Source organism: Lathamus discolor, chromosome 13, assembly GCF_037157495.1.
Source record: "Lathamus discolor isolate bLatDis1 chromosome 13, bLatDis1.hap1, whole genome shotgun sequence".
In the NCBI taxonomy this organism is placed as follows: domain Eukaryota; kingdom Metazoa; phylum Chordata; class Aves; order Psittaciformes; family Psittacidae; genus Lathamus; species Lathamus discolor.
Genome location: NC_088896.1, coordinates 9,614,159 through 9,633,073, shown reverse-complemented (window position 1 = coordinate 9,633,073; position 18,915 = coordinate 9,614,159). Strand labels below are relative to the sequence as shown.

The following is an 18,915-nucleotide window of genomic DNA, read 5'->3' as shown; positions in this document are numbered from 1 at the left end:
TGGGGTGTCCGTTTCCCTGTTCATGCTGTACTCCTCTTCCTCCCTAAGAAGAGTGAGCTCACCGCTCTGGAATAACTTGGAGATCATTATGCTGTTCTATTAAACTGTTAAAATATGGGATTAAAAATACCCAAAACAAACCAAAAACTTTGCCTAGCATTGGGATACAATTTTCTCCTACCAATTTACACCCTGCAGTTCCATTCTTTTGAATTAAGCACAAAACCCCTGCAAGATACGGCTTTTGTTCTGCTTCAACTTTGATAGCGAAGCCAGGAAGTACTGAACACCAAGAGTGATATTTTCCTTTAATAAAAAGCATAATCTTCCAGTAGCATGATTTTCTGGAAAAATGACTGATGGATGAATCACTCGGCCCACCAAATTCTGCTCGGTCCAGAATGACAGTGTAATTTGGGATGGTATTTACTGTATGGAGCTCTCATTTGCTCCTTCTGAATGGGCTTTTTAAGACTACCATGCTTTGCTCACTCATACATATCTAAAACTACATTTCAGGTAAAATCCTTCAAGGTAGCTACTAAGAAAGAAGGATTTAGACTGAAACACCCAGGAGAGTGGCAATGAAAACACTACAGAAGTGCACGGCTCTTTGTGCATGCCTGAAGAAATATACACCCGAGGCACCACTGCTGGGATGCTGCAGGACCGGTTGTGCTGCAGAGCCCCTGTGGTGCTGTGCCATGGCTGTCCCTAAACCCCATGTGCTCACCCAGCCGCTTGTACCATCACAGTCGCCCAGCACCAGGAGGAAAAGTGTATGTTTTACATGTAGTTTTTACACCCAATAATTTAAAAAGCAGAAAGGGACTGAAGCATCCTTCCCACCGCATTCAGCTGTCCACAATTCTGAAGAAAAACCTAATTTGGAACAGAAAAACTGATCAATTTGAAGAGATCTGAAATCATGACATGCCGAAGCAGTTCAAAAAGCTATAGAGCAATTCTGTGCTGGTACAAGGGGCTGCCCATGGCCCTGCCATCAGCCAGACCCCATCCAGACACACTGAGCCCGAGCAACTCCCCACCAGACTTAGACACGTCTCCATTCCCCCCCCCCCCCCCATAGAGTGGCAGCAAGAACAGAAGCCTTTTGTGCACTTGCATTAATAGTTTTCAAGCTCTTTGAAGTTGAAAAGCACTACAAATAACACATATATTACTAAGTTTGGGATAAATCAGTCGCTAGTGCTCAGATCTGAGTGTGAGCTGGGGACCTCTGCCTGTCTCTCATCATGAGAGACAAGTGCGAGTCTTCAAGCTGTCACTGTGAAATGCTAAATGGTTTTGAAATCTTATTTTTGGGTACAGAGCTGACATCCTTCATTTGCATTTTCATTGTTCAGGAAAACAGAGGTTAGTTTCTAGGGAGATCCTTTACATGTGACAACAGAAAAGAAAGGAGTTGGTGTGACCCCTGCTCAGCTGAACCCAGGTTGGGATCTATCCAAACATACACAACACAGATTGATCTAAGCAAAACATTCCCAACTCAGCCATCATCATCAAAACGGCCCCAACTTGGACATGCAATGGGTTGAGATAAGCAAGGTTTGGGGACATGGGTCTAAGGTTATCACCCATGCAGACCAATGGCACGTGCTGTGCCCACAGAAGTCTTTCATCCACACCTTTTCATCCACACCATTCCTCTCCTGCAATGCTGCTTCTGGGATGAAGTAATTTCTATCCTGATGGACCAACCTGCTGCCCAGCCAAGGAGCTGCTCACCCTCCTTCGTGATACTCAAGAGCAAGACACACATAGTTCAGATAACCACACCCCAGAAGGTCTCACTTGTCTCATGCACGCTCCAGCTTGGGTCAGTGCTGAACTGCCTCATCCAAACCCCAGTGAGTGCAATGGAGAGATTCCCAGCGGGTGCCGTGGTTTGGCCTGGATCCGGAGGTTTTACAGCCTCTCTGGGCTCACTCTACTCACAAGCCAGAGAAAACACACAGCTTGTAGCAGTGAGACCTTACACGCACAGGCAGCAACTCAGGCAGCAACTCAGGCAGCAGAGCTTGGTGTCTCCTAAAGCTCTTAAACCCCCTGAGCTTTATTCTCTGTCTGCTTTAAGGTGAGGCTTTTTCATCACTCACTACTTTGTACGGTCCCTGCAAGACTGAGAAGCATGTGGATGACTTCATATTCTTTTTCCAGGTATTAAGAAATGCTGATGAGGGACCCGTCCATTAAATTGGTCATTGGTATTCACAGTGGGAAAGGCACTGCTCCTGCAGCAGGTTTGCTCTGCCATATCAAAATCTGTCTGCCAGGGAGAGGATAGAGTGTTTGGAGAGAGTTAATAAAAGTAATTGGCCTTTCTAAAGGAAAAGGAAGAATAGAAACATCGAGGGGGAGCTGTAACCAGCGTCAGTTTTCATTCCCTGAGCAAACAGCAAGGAATGGCCACCAGAACTTTGGGAAAGAAGCATGAAAACGGGCAAGAAACTTCCCCACTGGCAGGAGTGAGAGTGAAACAGGGATGGGAATCTAGATGCTACACAACCAACAGGATCACACACAGGCTTGGGACACAAAGAACCACATGGGAAATGCATTAGAGAGAAGAGACAAATTCACAATACAAGTAACTACTACCAAACACTATAAAACCCTGAGCCTTGGTCCTGCCACTGCCAGATCCATGGACACCTTCGGTCATGGCTCCAACGGGTACATGCCATTTGCCACTCCATAAACCAACATCCCTGCCCACCCCTTCCTCAGAGCTCACACACCAGTGTGCCCCAGAGCATCACATGCGACACAGCGCTGTGAGATTTCTCTTGCTATCTGCCCACCACACTGCAAAGCCCAAGTGTTAAATCCCAGAGCAAGAGGAGACATGGAGAGTTTTGTTTATGGAAGAGCAAGATCTGCTGCTAGGCACAAGGCGTAGAGCGAATCTGCTTCCCTTATTTTGAAATGCTGTGTGGTGTGAATTTAATGTGCAGAAAAGGTGCCAGACTAACAGCTCTGAAGAACAGAACTGCCTGGTTAGCAGGCAGCTAGCTGAGCTCTTGGCACAGCATCCATCTGCAGCGCCCGGATTCGCAGCAGCAACAAACTGGCCCCAGCCAGGCACAGGACAAGGAGCTCCTGACCCTTTTCCACTCTTACTTCCTTGTGGCCATCACCTCTTCTTTGTCTTTGTCTTTATTTTGTCCTTATTTTTGTTGTGGAAATGATTTCCAGACAGTCCCAAAGATAAGAATTGCCCCCCCCCTCCCTGCAATGAGATCCTTGGCAACACTGCACAGGGGCCCTTTCACTCCTGGCCTTGATAGCTCTTGAGGAACATACCTGATACAAGAGGTCATCGATGTCAAGTGATGGCTGTTCACAGCGCTGTGTGCTGCCAGCCCCAAGGAGGGCCCTGGAGATTAACACCGAGCTCTTGGGCTCCATCCAGAGTGTGACAGTCAGACACTTGCATGCCAGGAACCTGACCCATGTGCAGGAACTGTTTATAGAATGAACCTCAGTTTAAACTGCATTTAAAAGCTTCCACTTTCTATGGTGGGACAGGGCCCCTCTGAATGATTTTTATAGTTTAATTATTTGTATTATTTCTGTAACTTAAATACGGGAGCATTGGCTGCTCTGTACCAAAAACTACACACACACACCCCAACAGTACCTGTTTGAAATGCATCTATTTAAATTATTTCCCCTATTATCACCAAAGGGCAAGAAAAGAGCGTCATGGCTTTGTTTTGACTGTAGTAGAGGATGAGATTGTTCTTGCTTTGTCATACCTGATGGGTGTTCTGGCTCCAGTGGAGCTATTGAACATAAATTGAAGCTATACAGACATCACATGTGCACACTCTGCAGCTAGACAGGCAGTGAGCAGCTTCCCTGCTTTCTACAAGAAAATGCAGAGAAGGGAATGAACTTGGGTTTCTGGCCTATTTCAGCAGCAGGAGCAGCACAAGCCTGTTTTGGTAGGGCTGCACCCCAGAGTTTGGGTTCAGCTTTACACCCACCATTACTGGTATCACTGGCAGCACTGTGATGGCTTGTGCTGGTCGATGAAAGCATCTGCCCTTCAGGAGTGAGCAAGACCCATGGAAAATGGACTGACATCATCTAACTAGTCTGGGAGAATTCAGATCACAGAGCAGCTTCTGTCATTTATCAGAAGCATCTATTAATCCTTAATGAGATAAAAACTTCTCATGAAAACATTTCTCAACTAAAGCTAAAGTTACCAAGCCCACCCCCCCAACATGACATTTCCGTTGCACTTGCTGTAGATCTTCTTCCTTTCCTTGAATGAAAGAGCTAAAAAAGAATTGAATGATTGAATCCTTGGCTCCTGACATAGCTCACAAAAAGACACTGGAGCAAGTACTGCTATACCAATACAAACAGCCCATATTTCATGTCAAGGAATATGACGTGCAAATTTTATAGGCACCATAAATCATCCCCACCCGCCTTGACAAGTTAATTGTCTGCAGTGTTTCGAGGAAAACCAGGAAGTTAAAAAACTAACAAAACGAATGAAATGAGTTGAACGATGATAAAGGCAGAGCATGAAGCATCCTGGCCTGATGGCTCTGGAAACGTGCGGGTTCTGATATGCTTGAGTTCACTCCGAAGAAAAGTCATAGTGGGCAGACACAGTGTTCTCAGTGCTACCTACAGTCGAGATATCACACACATAGCAAAAGAACTGCTTATAAAGCATGAGCTCTGCAAAAAACAGCTGAACTTGACAAATCTGGGAACAAAACACTAATTAATCAAAGTAGGGAATGGTACTCGCAAGGGTTTGCAAAGCCAAGGGCAGCATCCACGTTCTGCTCAGAGTCAGGAATGCCTATAGAATTAAGTAAAACAGCACAAACTATACTTGAGGACATCTTCCAGCAGAAAGTATGTCTGAGGATTTCTGCCATCCCACCCTCAGATTCCTGGGTGAGAGCACTTAGGAAAACTTAGAACCAAAACCAGCAGGGATTTTCACCAAGTTTTAAGTCAGAGAGAAAATGCTCCTTCAACCATAGCATTTTCAGTGCAGATAAAAATGCCAGTGTAAAACATGAATAAAATGTGGTGAGATGCAACCATCTCCCCCTTAACTAATTGACAGATAGCAGTAAATTAACAAGTGATGTTTATTAGTTTTAATATTCAAATATGGTGAACAGAATCAAAAGACTGCTCCATATAAATGAGTGATTTTGAAGCCCCTGAAATTACAATGCCGACTCGGCGAAGTGAAGTGCATTTGAACCCTACCTCTGTCATAGTCTCACACATCTCATCAAGAACTCTTCACAGACTACAACGCTCAGGCACACAGATTCTTCTCTCAGAGCAGTGCCAGTCACTCCGTTGAGGAGAACTGGCACCGTTCCGCTGAAATAAAAAGACTGAGGCTAACTTAGACTGAGCACACACCCGGCCCTTGCAAATGAATTTCCCATAGACCTATTTCTGCACCAGTCAGCTTGGCAAAAACCCACCGAACAGTAGTTTTGCTGGATTCAAGGTTGCAGAATTTGGCCTCTCCTCATTTTTGGGTCCTCTTGATTTGATGCCATATGCTGAAGTGCTAAGCATAACTTGGCAAGGGGCTTCCCCCTCCCTCAGTATCTTTTGTTTGGTATAGACACATAGGAAATAAATTAAGGAGTTACGCGTGCTCTTCTTTTTACAGCAAAAAGTTTTTTCAGATAAGTTTCTGAATCATAAACCAGCAAAGATTTATAATAACAAATTTATATGCAAACCTCTGCAGTGCACTGAGTTTAAATCAACCCCATTACATAAAGACCCTTGCCTTAAAACATGAAGTCAAATGCAAAAGAAATAATAACCCTGATTGTAACCAGAGCAAAAATCTGATTGAATACAGCAGCAGCCACTGCTCATTAGTCAGGTGTCCCATGGACAGCTGTCGAAATCTGAAATCACCCCCACGCAGCTCTACAACTTTAATTCTTGCATGTTATTAAGTGGAGGAATACTGCAACTACACCCAGCTCAGTCCCTGCAATGCATTTCCCAGATTTAAAGTTACTTCAAGTGTAAAAGGAGGACTATGGATCTGGGGAAACTACATCCCCTCGCTAGCTCCCCAGCTGCTGAAGTATGAACAGTGTGCAAGACCTGAAATCTTCAGCGACAAATTTCATCTTCCGAGTTTTCATTCACACTTATCTCTTTAATTTTCAAATATCCCGTAATTAGAATTACCTTCTTTTCAGTTTGTTCTCCTAAGGGGCCAGGTTTGTGGAGAACTTGGCAGAACTCATATATAGATAAAATAACCTGGGAACCATCCTCATCCCCCAAAGGTTTCGATTAATTTGGATACAGCTTTGACAAACATTAAATCTCTTCTTTAATGATGTTCCTCAAACAAAACAGTTAGCAAAATATCTGAATTTCCTTGTATAATGTCACATTTTAATGTAAACATCAAATAATGTACCAAAAGTTTTACCGGAGAGAGAGAGGAAAAAAAAGATAAGAAAGGAAAAAAAGAATTCAAGCGGCACAATTCTTTATACCACTGGAGAGGGGGGAGAAGCCAGATTACAAACATTTACACATGCATAGTGGAAAAAAAAAAATTGAAACAAACCAACAAAAAAAAAAAAAAAAGAAGTAGTTTTACTAAAATCACGCTTTTTTTTTTGTCCTTTTTAAAATAGTTATTAAATCTACTAAGCACCAACATACCTAAAAATTTATTTTCAGCTTCATGATTCATTTAAAAAACCTATCAAATTAACTTTTCAAACAAGCTTCTATTACCAGCTTGTCCAAAAATAAAATGTAGAGTTTCTTTGTTGTTTGTTTTTTTTTTTGTTAGGGTTTTTTTCTTTTTTTTTTTTTTTATTTTTTTATGTATTTTTTTTATTATTTTAAAGTATACCAATACTTTTTTTATCTGAATGTTTCCAAACAATGGCAAAGGTGTCTGCAAAGAATGCCTTCACTTTACCCTACAGTGGATGGAAAATACAATACCACATCATACAGGATCTAAAACTAGAAAAGTCTGAGAATGCAGCATCCCTTCACAAAAAAGCTGATAAAACTGAAAGGATTTAGAAGATGCTGCACCTTTATTAAAAAAAAAAAAAAAAAAAAGAAAAGAAAGGAAATTAAATGAATTTAAGCAGAAATAACATACATTTTTACATTAACTGGCCATTTCTGGTACAGAAACCCAGCATAGTATGCTAATGTTATTGAATAAATGTAAATGCTACTTACAATCTTCTTAAATACAATTTAGACAAACTTTTTTTTTGTCTTTTTGCTTTTTTTTTTTTTTCCTTTTTTTTTTTTCCTTTTTTGTTTTCTTTTTTTGTCAGGCAGGTAAGAACCTCTCAGCTGCTAGTTTAATGCAACAGATCAGTAACGTTACACAACTTAAAAAATAACAGGTGTTTTCCTACAGAAAAGCTTCCAAAAAAAAACCCGACCCACATCCAAAAAATGCAAAATAATGGAATATAATTAAAAAAAAAAACCAAAAAAAACACAACCCCCCAAATTAGTTGCAAGTCTAGCAGCAAAGCAATTAAGTGAGGCTATAGTTACTAATATAAACAAAGGGAATAGTTGCAACTACAGGTGAAGCCCCAACTATCTTAGATCTACTGACACAAATAAAAATTAAATTCTCTCTAAAAAAAATAATCTGGTTATTTAAAATAGGAGTAAAAGCCATTGCTACCTGATGAACTACCTAGGCTAAGTTCCTGAAACAAAGACAAAGGGTCGCTATTCTTTTTTGTCTGCTCAGGAGGAGGTTTGGGCTTTGGCGGAGCCCGCAGAGCACTTGCGTAGGACATGACGGGCTTGCTCCCACCAGCATTCTGCTGGCTGTTGCTGTTCGACTCGACGATCTGCTTGTTGGGCATGAGAGGTGGGAACTGGCCAAGATGCTGCAGCATGCTGTAGTTGAAGGAGTTGGATAGCTGGATGTTCTCGGCCTTTAGGTGTTCCTCTGGGGGCTTGACCGTCTTCGGTGGAGCTGTGAAAGGAGTAAAGCACAGTTTGTTTAAATGAACAGCTCAGACTTAGGAAAACACAGAATCAACTCAGCTGGAAAAGACCTTTAGCATCATCAAGTCCAACCATTACCCCAGGACTGCCAAGTCGACCGCTAAACCATGTCACTAAGGGCCGCGTCTACATGTTTTCTTGAACACTTCCAGGGATGGTGATTCCACCACTTCCTGGGGAACCTTGTTCCAATACCTGACCACCCTTTCAGTGAAGAAATTTATCCTAACATCCAGTCTAATCTTTCTACAGTAACACCAATGTACTGAAGGATACTGCAACCACCAATTTTCTGTGTTTAGTCACTCTAGGTCCTAGGAAATTTCTGCTTATTATGCTATCTAGCTTCATTCCCAACTGTTGGCTCTTGCATTATCCTTGTCAGCAATGCCAAGACGACAGACGTTATCAAAGATATTGTCCAGGTGCGCGTACCCGCAGAGATTGTAACACTGAGCCTGCAATTCTGCACAGGTGGATTTAGCAGAGGCACTGAAGGTAAGCTGCTTCAGAAAGGGATATATTCTAATTTAAACGCTTTATCCACTGAGACAGCACAAAGAGCATTTCATTCTTCTCGCTTTAGAGCTTAATAGGCTAAAATTAAACTTTACAGCACCATATATAATTCATTCTCAAACAGCAATTCTGACTCCTGAATGCCATCCAAATAATTATTGACATTTTAGTCTGAATGCATTCCCGCTAATTGGTATGTTCTTGCTCCACATTTAAGTACCCTTGTAACTATCAGGAAAAAAAATGGTGCTTTAAACCATAGGTATAAAACTGCTTTCAAGTGAATTTCCTGAATCCTAATGTGGCATCTTACTTTTATCTGGAGAATTCTGCTATCTTACATAGCCAGAGATCGAAATACAGGTCTACATTCTATCTAGCTAAGGAGCCGGGCAACAGAGATATCCTGTAATTATTTCGATCTTTAAATGTATAACGTTATTTTTGAAGAGCACAAACCAAAAAAATACCATCAAATGAGTATAAAAACAGAAGTATAGAGTTAAGTTTCCCACTGGAGGGGTCATACACAGGCTTTTGGTTTTAATAAAGTAATAAAAAAGTATCCAACTTGTAGAAGAATGAATATAGAAAGAACATAAGCAAAACACTTTTGCTGGGGTTGCTATGATCCAAAAAATAAACCCCCAGAACACAAGCAGAAAAACCTCCCAAAAATAACGATAGCACTCAAGAGAAGACAAGTAATGACAAGCAAGGCCAGAGGTGAAAGCTATGTGTGGTAAAGGTGCCTAGCAAGAGAAAAAATCCAAAATAAACATCTTGTTCAAGAACTTCAAACATTTTCTTGCTATCAACAGAAAAAGCAATGCGAAACAAGCTCTCAAATTGCAATTTTGGAAAGTGCTTGCATACAACACCACTGAGCATTTCACGGCAGCTCTCCTTGCACTCTGTAAATCCACGTTGAGATAACCGAGCACTTGTGCCACAGCCATCTCTGATGTACGGGAAATACAAGCCCTCAAACAGTCTGGAGTCATGATTGCTCACTCTCAAGCAATGAATACAGGACTAGTTCATAGCATCTCATTCTCATGGGTTTTAATTTCGTGGATAAAAATCAATAGTAACCAGAAACACTGAAGTTACTGGTCATTAACCCTTAGCACTATAAAACACTGCTGGGCTTTAAATATGATCATCATAGCCAGTGAGCTGTAAAGCAGAAAAGCACAACAGCCATAAAAATGGAGATTTGTTTGCACAAACTATCAGATACAGGGCAATGTTGAATATACATTTATTTATAAACCAGAAATCATGCTTAACTACAACACGAAACATTTTCACTGCAAATGCTGATACTAAACTTGCCCCTTTTGTTTAGGATTAACTATTTGACAGCAAACGGATAGATATGGTGCTTTTACAGACACATATTTCCTCTGAAGAATTTAGTCACAAACATGTTCTCAACCTTTACATTAAAGCAAGGAGATGTGGTATCACCTGATCCCAACATAATCTTGTTAATGCTCCTGAGCAACTATCTGATAACCACAGAGTCTAAAGAGCAACTGCAGAGATGGGTGTCACTCTTGATGACATGTATCATGCATTCAACAACTCCATTATCAGTGAAAATACAGATCGAAGAAGGTGCCTTGAACTTGAAGTCTGAACTTAGCCTCAGAGATGCTGCCCTCAGTATGGTTTCGTAAAATAACATTTGCACACTTTGGCAATGAAAATGCACATGAGGAACTTAACACTTGTGTGCTGTTGCTGATAGAAACAGCATTTTTTCATTCATTCTACAATGCATGTTTCTACTTCACAATTACTACACTAAGAAATTACAAGATGTTTCAGGTTTATAAAATTTGACCCAAAGCAACTAGACCTTTAAGGACAATAAACCCAGCTTATAACGATTTTTACGCATTATTAAGTGTTTTTAATATTCACACCAACGATTGCTCTTTTTTAGTATTATTTTTTAATTATCACTGGAGTTCCTCAAAGCAAAATCATGGAAAAGAAACTGCACTATGATGGTAATTTTGTTTTTCACAAACATCAAAAATACAGAGAACAGATGAATAGCTGCACTGCTCCAACTCTCTACTTGCAGGTTTTTTTAATCACTGAAAAGTTAATTTAGTTTCCTTCTGCTAAATCAATCAGCACTGCTACTGCCAGCAGGGAAGCCAGGTTCCTGTGTGATTCTTCCATGGTGAGAGTTTAAAATTCATCATTACTTTGATGAAGTACCAGAATTTACTAGAAAATACAATGAGATTACTAATTCAGTTTATGTTGTTTCTCCTCCAGACTGTAATATCAACAAGAAACATCATTTATTCTGGAAACAAATAATCTATCTTGCAAATGAAGCCCACCAGTTACCTTAGCTTCATTTAGCAACAACTGAGTTGCACTTGAAGCCACTGTAAGAGAACACAGAATCATAAAATAGTTAGGGTTGGAAAGGACCTCACCTAGTTCCAACCCCCCCCGCCATGGGCAGGGACACCTCACACTACTGTAACTTTCGTAAGAAGGCAAGAATCTGTATTGTAGATGAACACTCGACGGTATTCTTTAGACATCAGCAATGTACTGGAACATAAGACAGCAAATAAAAATAAGATTACTCTGAGCACACCTTTAACTACAAAACCAAGGAATACTTCAAAAAAACCTTTGCTTAAGTTAGTCTCAGGATTTGAAGAGATGGCAAAAAAGATTTTGTGAAAATGGAAAAACCCAACCAAATCAACAACCCCTCCATTCACGCTTGCTTATTTCAGCCTAAACAGTCTACTTGATAGAGCAGAGAGAGAAGCAGAGTAGCAAAGATAAGTCTGTACCTACCTAACAACTCCCGGGGTGGAACTGCTCTGTTGGCTCCGTTGCATGGAATGTTTGGGTATGGGGCAGATGAGGAGGAGTTTACCCACAACTCAGGTGATGAATAGTTGAAAGATGACTGGTTACTGTGGTCCTGAAGCTCTTTACACTGACCAAGACTGTCTTGAGGAGTGCTTAATTCTTCAGAACAAGCCTGGACTGAACTAGAGGAAATTCTTCTTTGGTACAACGGCCTGCCTGGTCCTCTTGGTTCATACTGCAAACAAGAAAACAACAAAAAAAGGCCTTTTGCTCCTTTTATTCAACTGTGTGTATCAAATACTGGTTTTCCATCCAGTTTTTCCACTGCAATGTCTTATTAAAAAAAAAAACAAAAAAAAAAAACCCCACCTTCTTTGCATTTAGAAAAAAAATCTTAATATATTTCAAGTTCCGTGTTGTATATTGCAGTCACTGATAATGTATTTTAATCGCACAAAAGAGACATAGAATTTTAAAGGAAGTGCAAAAAGTGACAACTGAGATTCCTTAATTCTTATCAACCTTTACATCTCACACTCCTACGTGGGAGATGTATCTCAGTGTGAGGAGGAAGACACCCAGCATCTACCCAGAAGCAAATGAAGCACAGAAAGAGAGAGAGCAAGAGAAAACGTTCAATTACAGTGTAGAGAGGAATAAAATGGAGCTTAGTTTCCAAAGGACAAACGACTTGTATACCAGGATTTAGGGAAGCACCATACATTTGTATGCTGGATTTTGTGCATGTACACACAAAACAAATGCTCTGGAGAAGTGTGTGCCCTCAGGAGAAATACTGCAGAGATTTTTATCTGAAACCACAGAGCTTACTTGTTTCCATAAACCCTGTAGATCATGCAGATGAAAATGCCAGGAGCTCCATCTATCAACCTGTTGGCTTCAAGAGTTCAGATTTAAGGACCCTAAACTTCTCAAGATTCAAAGCGAACCTGTTATATTATAATTTATTTTGGGGAAGAAACACAGTATTTGCTCCCTTCTGCACTTTACTAATAAGAGCACAAATAACAAAGTCATAGTAGTAAATCTATACTTAGTAAAGGAAAAAAGTAAACATCCTAATGAAATGTCCTAAAAAAAACTAGCTGACTAAATACCAAATCACTAACTTGCAATACCCCAGTATTGTTATTCTATCTTCCACAAAACATAAGGCAGGGAAAAAAAAGAGTGCATGAAAGAAAACTGTAATATGTCATTATAGCTGCCACACTATCATGATACATGAAGGGAACAGCACTTTGATACCCTCTCACTCTTCTCTCCTGAGGATATCCAACAACAACAACAGAAGTCCATAAGTTACTGCCTGAATCACACCCAGAAAGTGTATGCCTTTTTGAGATTAAGGGGAAATTTGGTAAGCAGTCAGGAAGTTATCAAAGTTCTGGACACTTGCAAGTATAGGACCACACATTGTAACTTAAGTATTCCCTTTGATATGCAGTTCAAATCTGGTTTGATTAAACACATGCAAGAGCTTTTAAGTATCAAGTTTTATGAATAGCGATTAAGAAAACTCTTTAGTAAAGATACCAAAAGTCACGACATCTCTCCTGACGCCTGCCTTATATGAGGGGTTTCTGTTAAAAATACAGCATTGTGTATTCAGACGGTGTATTCAGTCCTACCTACCAGCTGAACTAGCAGTCCTGGAAACTTTACAAGCAAGTCTCTGTCTTGAAACATTTTTACTGGGCTTGGCATTTCTGTCACATGCTTTGAAAGGAAGAAGAAATAAGACCAAAACCGAATTTGTACTAATTACATAAAGGCTCACTCTATTTGCCTTCGGATAGCAGGAGCTGTCACAAACTCTACAGGAATATTTATTAGTTTATTTCTGCTGAAAAGCCATTGTTCTCTTGTCCGGCTGTACTGACAGCATTAACTGTTGTCACACGCTGTTAGATTTTATACAAGGTGGTATGGCTTAATGGACCGAGACAGAATTTCTGAATTTCTATAAAACCAAACCTTACTACAGCTCTGGCTGGGCCTGAGGACTCTAGTGACTTCTCTGGACCTACGACAGAAATCTGTAAAATGCACTGGAATTAAGTTTAAGTTATTTTGCTCAGGCACATAAATGAAGTATTTTCTATTTTCACAACTCAAAAGACAAATATGTGGGACAGTGATAAGCAGGCATACCCCCACAGCTCCTGTAAGAACCTTGACAGAAATGTATCACAGAACAAGCCACTTAACTTGAGGTACCAATATTGGATTACAAGCAGTCAGTGCAAGATTATCTGAGAATATCAATTCTGACATTCCTGGAATACAACCTGGCTTCCAGCATACTCCATGTCTACATGTCATACACTCCTTGGCACTCCAGATTCCAACAGGGATTAAAAACTGTTCAGAACATGACCTGTCCTAGTTTTATGTGCTTGCATAGTCTGCATCTTGTAACACACATCCTTAAAAGTCCAGAACAAAAAAGATCAAGACAGGCAGAGCCAGCTGTGATGTGGCAGTATTTGTGCTAGACCTGGATTCATGAAGCACATCTGCATCTCTCTGCATTGATTTCCAACACTCTGAGCCCCCAAATATACAGGATGGCTTTGCACAGAATTAGCTCAGGCTAGGTGGGATTTATTAAATAGGGTTTTGTGCCATGCTGAAACAACTGTATTGTTTCGGCCTCAAGCTCTTATGAAAAGTAACTCAAACACAGTTTAATACTGAGCAACTGGCTGGCTTATAAAGCTGACTTTCCAGAGAGCCATTTCATGAGTTTTCAGCCAGGTGGGATGTGGTTAATTTGCACTCCAGATAAATGACATGCAGCTAATACAGCAGTGATTCCAAGAAAACTCTGAGTAACATTCAAAAGGTCAAGACCTCCCGTTTAGTAGCGAAAACATTTTACCTGCAGTGATGAGAACCGCGAATATGCACAAGGTGAACAGAGAAGACGCAGAGAAAAATTTTACCTCAGAAATTCCCAGTGTGAGCTTTTAATACGCGAGATATTTTTCATTCATGACCACTTGAACATATAATTTGATATTAAAATGACACAGCAACTTCAGCTACGGACAAAAATGCCTACCTCTTCTAAGCTGTGGAGCGAAGAAGCAGATACTGCTCGAGATGCGAGTGGATGAAATGGCTCCTGACCGACTGCATGCTGATGATTCTGTATCTGTATAAAAGGGTTTTGTTGCGACCTATGGGGCAATGGAGGTATACCATAATGAAAGCCCTGCCCCATAAGGTGATTCTGCTGTAGGTTAGCATAAGTCCACGATCCATCAGGTTGCAGGTATTTCAAGGGAGACGGGGTTATATGTTCAGATGGCATTGAGAAAGGGGGATTGTATATTTGGGGTAAATGCTGCTGAAATGCTGGGTTACTGGGTATTTCAATGTCTCTGTTGTTTTCAGTGAAGTTAGGGAAGTGACCGCTGTGGTTAGAGTTGCAGGAAGGAGAAGGGAGTGCTGGTGGGCTTCTGGGCTGAACTTGTCTGTATTGCAACAGTCTTGACTGAGGGGGTGGCATTTCAGCTAAGTCCCGACTTTCGCTTTGATCACGGTGTGACAGTTCTCTGAGCAAATCCTGGAATCTGTATTGACAGAACAAACGTATCAAGAAAAAGAACAGATGTTTTGCTGAAATCCCACTCTTTCCAAGGTAGAGAAAACTCAAAAGCACAAAACACTGAATTTAAATATACTCATTTTTTGCACTTACTGACCCTAACTTCAAAGGCTTTGGCTGAGCAATCAGAAATTAGGCACAGGAGGATTAATTGGATGAAATACCTACCTCATCTCAAAGTTTTAATAATTCTTGAGATTTCCTTTTCAGTCAGAAGAATCATTTTTTGTTATCTCTTAAGAGGCAACTAAGGATTTCCTGCTTTACTATACAAAGTAAAAGACTTCACATAGTTACAGAAAATTTTAACCCTTTAAAAGGCAAAACCCAGAACAATCAGGGATTCCCCTCACTTGGACAACAGACTTCCAAATTTCTTCAAAAGGTCAAGAACATTCAATTCAGCACTTCACAGAGTCAGGTAAGAGAGCATTTAGATGCTTTACTATAACAAATCAGATGGAAAATAAAGCATTGTGGGAGATGACAGTAAACAGAGGCAATTTAAAAATCCAGCCTTTACAATACACATGATTAAAGCTGATGACACTGGAACCATTTTTCTGTTTATGTTCAACAGCTTCCTTTCTTGCCCCCTAATGCTTCACCTCAAAGATAAGCATTATTTTTGCATCTGCTTTTAAAAGCAAAGGCTTTTTGAAAAGGAAGAAAAGATAGGTTTTACTGGGGAGCAGTGTCTGTGGAAGGGTTGGATTGTTTCTTTTCAAGCATATAAATCTGAGGCTGCTAATTCAATTTGAAGAACTGGCAACTTTAATAGGCCTTAACTACACTCAGACACCTCTCTTATAAACACAAGGTTGTTACTCTCTATCCATTCCTTATGCCATAAATACAGCACTGAAAAGCTCCACAGAAGTATTTTTTCCACTACAGCTTTACTACCCAATATGCTAACAGAACACCACATAACACACAATAAAAGCATAGTTGTAAGTCAGCCTGTCAGCTACTTTCACCTTCATAATACCAGCAGCAAAAAGCAATACTTTTACGTGTCTTGTGCTTATCACAGTGTTACAGCAGTGCCCACTGCTCAATTTTATACAAGCTCCGATGACTCAGTAAACAAATACCTTGAATATGTTGCCTCTGTTTCATCTTCTGTATTACTGGCAAGTTTCCAGTTTGCCCTAACTTGCTGCTGTTGATGCAATCCAACTGGCTGCTGAGGAAGATGTGGTAGATGAGGATGGTGATGGTGTTGATATGGAATAGTGCCTTGACTGAGATAGGCATTATGTTCATTCCATTGCTGTAACCTGGCTTGTTGTTGCTGCCTTATTGTTTCCAAAGCTACATTTCCATGCATACGATCTATAAAAATAGTTTTAAAAACAAAAATTTTATCTACTGCCCCTTTTTAAAGATCTTTACGTACAAAAAAAAAAAATACTTTTTATACAGTATATTCCAGGGCCTATTATATACTAACTGCATTGCAGTGTATAACCTGGTTATTTAAATCATATGGAAAATCATATAAACATGGATCTTCTAATAAAGTGCTGAATATTCAAACATGCCTCAAGCAGCAAATTATGCTCAATGACATTACTTATGGAAACTAACCCAACAATGACCCAATTCAAAGCAATATGCCTGAAAAGGTAAATACCTCCTTCATTTTCACTTCAATGTAGTTATAATTGCACACTCTGAATTTAAATAAAGTCACCTACCTAAAGTGTCCCCTAAGGGCATTCCTGATGGATTCTCTTCAATGAAGTTGTTTAAGTGGGTTGGCAGAACAGGGTTGTGCTGGGCAATAGGCCTCAAAGGATTACTGACTTCTTGTAACATAGGTGGGGGGTGTTGTTCTGAAATCACAGCATCTACAGCAGGAGAATGCGGTCGGTGGGGAATGGGATTATTAAAAAAAGATTGGCTGGGGCCTGCCTGGTAAGCAGGGGAAAGCTGCGAAGGTTGTGGAGGCTGCTGATTCAAATGATTATGCTGCTGAACTACCTGGCTTTGCTGGGGTGGCATTTGGTTTTGTTGTTCAGGCAAATGATTTTGTTGTTGACTTAAAAGGTTTTGCTGTTGCTGCAGAGGATATGGCTGCCTTGGGATCTGTGCCAGGTGCTGGAAGTGGCGATTGGGAACTGCATACTGTGAGTGGGGTGGGGTGAGATGGAGGTTCAGCTGCCTGGGGTTAAGGTTCTCTTTGCGATGAAATTTAGCATTAGGATAACCAACACTGGAACGGGACTCGGGGCTTCTATTCTGAGAATTTGCTTCTAAGTCAACCTAGAAAAACAGAATGAAAACCCTTGAAAATTCACATTAACAAAAATCAAACAAAAACATGTCAGTAATGAAGAAATTCATTAAAAGTAGAGACTATTACAAACCAAGCAAACCAACCCCACAATCCCAAATATGACAATCCCACCTGCTTAGATTCTACAGGTTTCTTCTCAGGTGTTCGAATTTTAGTGATTTCAGGTCCAGCAGTGTTTTCACTTTTACCTAAGCACATTCAAGAAATTAATTAGTTTCAATGGAAATTTGATTATTTTGTGTTGCCTTTTTTTCCCAGACACAGGAAAATTTAGACTTATTTGTACAGCATTTACAGCATCATAAACATTTAATACAATTTACACAAATAGCACTTTCACTTTAATCTCTGTGCTTTGTTCATTAATCATCACTAAGTAGTTCTTCCAGCTTAATTGTAAACATCAGCAGACCTTACTACTGGATTGCAGAACAGACACAGACCAATTATACCCTCAACACCACCCCCCAAATTTGATTACTTCCTCTTCTGAATCAAACAGTATCTTAGTTATTCTATTTGTAATGGCAAATCACAGGTTAGTTTCCTAACCCTGTAGATCCCTCAATGTCACTTGAAAGAAATTAAAAAAAGCCCTTTCCATAATACCCCATTTAAAGCACAGACTCCCCCAAACCAAAACCAATTTGCAATGCTATTTCAACAACTAACCGTTTCGATTTTGTTCATGTTGCTCCTTGTCTTGATGCTGAAGCTGTTGCTGCTGTCCTATGTTAACTGGTGAATGATGTCCCAGGCCATAAGGTATAGGAGACCCACGCCCATGTGCCTGTAACAGGTTCATATTATATGCCATAGCTGCTTGATGAGTAATGATTCGAGGGTCAACTGCAAACCTACCCTGATACCCCGTCCATGGTACCTACATCATCAAAAGAACAAGAAAAAAATCCTGTTAAGGGATGCTACACGAAATAAAGTAACAAGCACACTGATACTATGTCAGTTTTCCATATATCAGATGACCTGACACACTAACGTAATCACACAAGTACAGATGGTGTGGAAAGGGAGAGCACTTAGGGCAGGACTAGCAGCAAAGGGCAAAAAGCAAAGATTTTCAAAGACTACCTTGGGCAAAACATTGTGTATCAACACTCATTCTTGTTTCTGCACCCACAGACACTTAGTGAAGTTAACAGGACTACTGGTAGGATCAAGAGAATGTTAAGAATGACACGGCCACTCCAAAGTGTCTATGCTATGCGACACATGTATTGTAGATCACCTTCCTAAATATTTGAAGTAAAATTCACCTCCTGAAAGCATGTAAAATAGTCAAGATTTTTTACAACTTAAAAGTTATTCCTAAAAGGAATGCAAAAGAAGACAGCACTGGATCAAATTAGTTCTATCTCACCCAGTAGGGAATTTATTAAAGGGAGGAAAACACATGAATAAGAGGAGAGTGCAAGGAAAGCAATCATCAACACTCAGGCTGAAAAAGCATCCTTTACTCATGACAGCAGACAACCTCCTCGGGTTTTTACCTTGGATATGGAAACTGCCT

At 40.3% G+C, this 18,915-nt stretch overlaps 1 protein-coding gene across 4 annotated transcripts in view; it reads right to left on the bottom strand.

Moving 5' to 3' along the window:
* Positions 1 to 5,135: 5,135 nt before the first annotated feature.
* HELZ (helicase with zinc finger) overlaps positions 5,136 to 18,915 on the bottom strand; it is an 87,176-nt gene continuing 73,396 nt past the window's right edge. For all 4 annotated transcript variants that reach the window (XM_065693511.1, XM_065693512.1, XM_065693513.1 and 1 more), the window contains 7 exons: positions 18,057 to 18,267; positions 17,496 to 17,572; positions 16,783 to 17,350; positions 16,177 to 16,417; positions 14,531 to 15,044; positions 11,425 to 11,677; positions 5,136 to 8,032 (listed from right to left, as the gene is read on the bottom strand). In XM_065693511.1, coding sequence (XP_065549583.1) covers positions 7,701 to 8,032; positions 11,425 to 11,677; positions 14,531 to 15,044; positions 16,177 to 16,417; positions 16,783 to 17,350; positions 17,496 to 17,572; positions 18,057 to 18,267 — 2,196 coding nt within the window. In that variant the 3' untranslated portion in view covers positions 5,136 to 7,700. The remainder of the gene's footprint in view (positions 8,033 to 11,424; positions 11,678 to 14,530; positions 15,045 to 16,176; positions 16,418 to 16,782; positions 17,351 to 17,495; positions 17,573 to 18,056; positions 18,268 to 18,915) is intronic.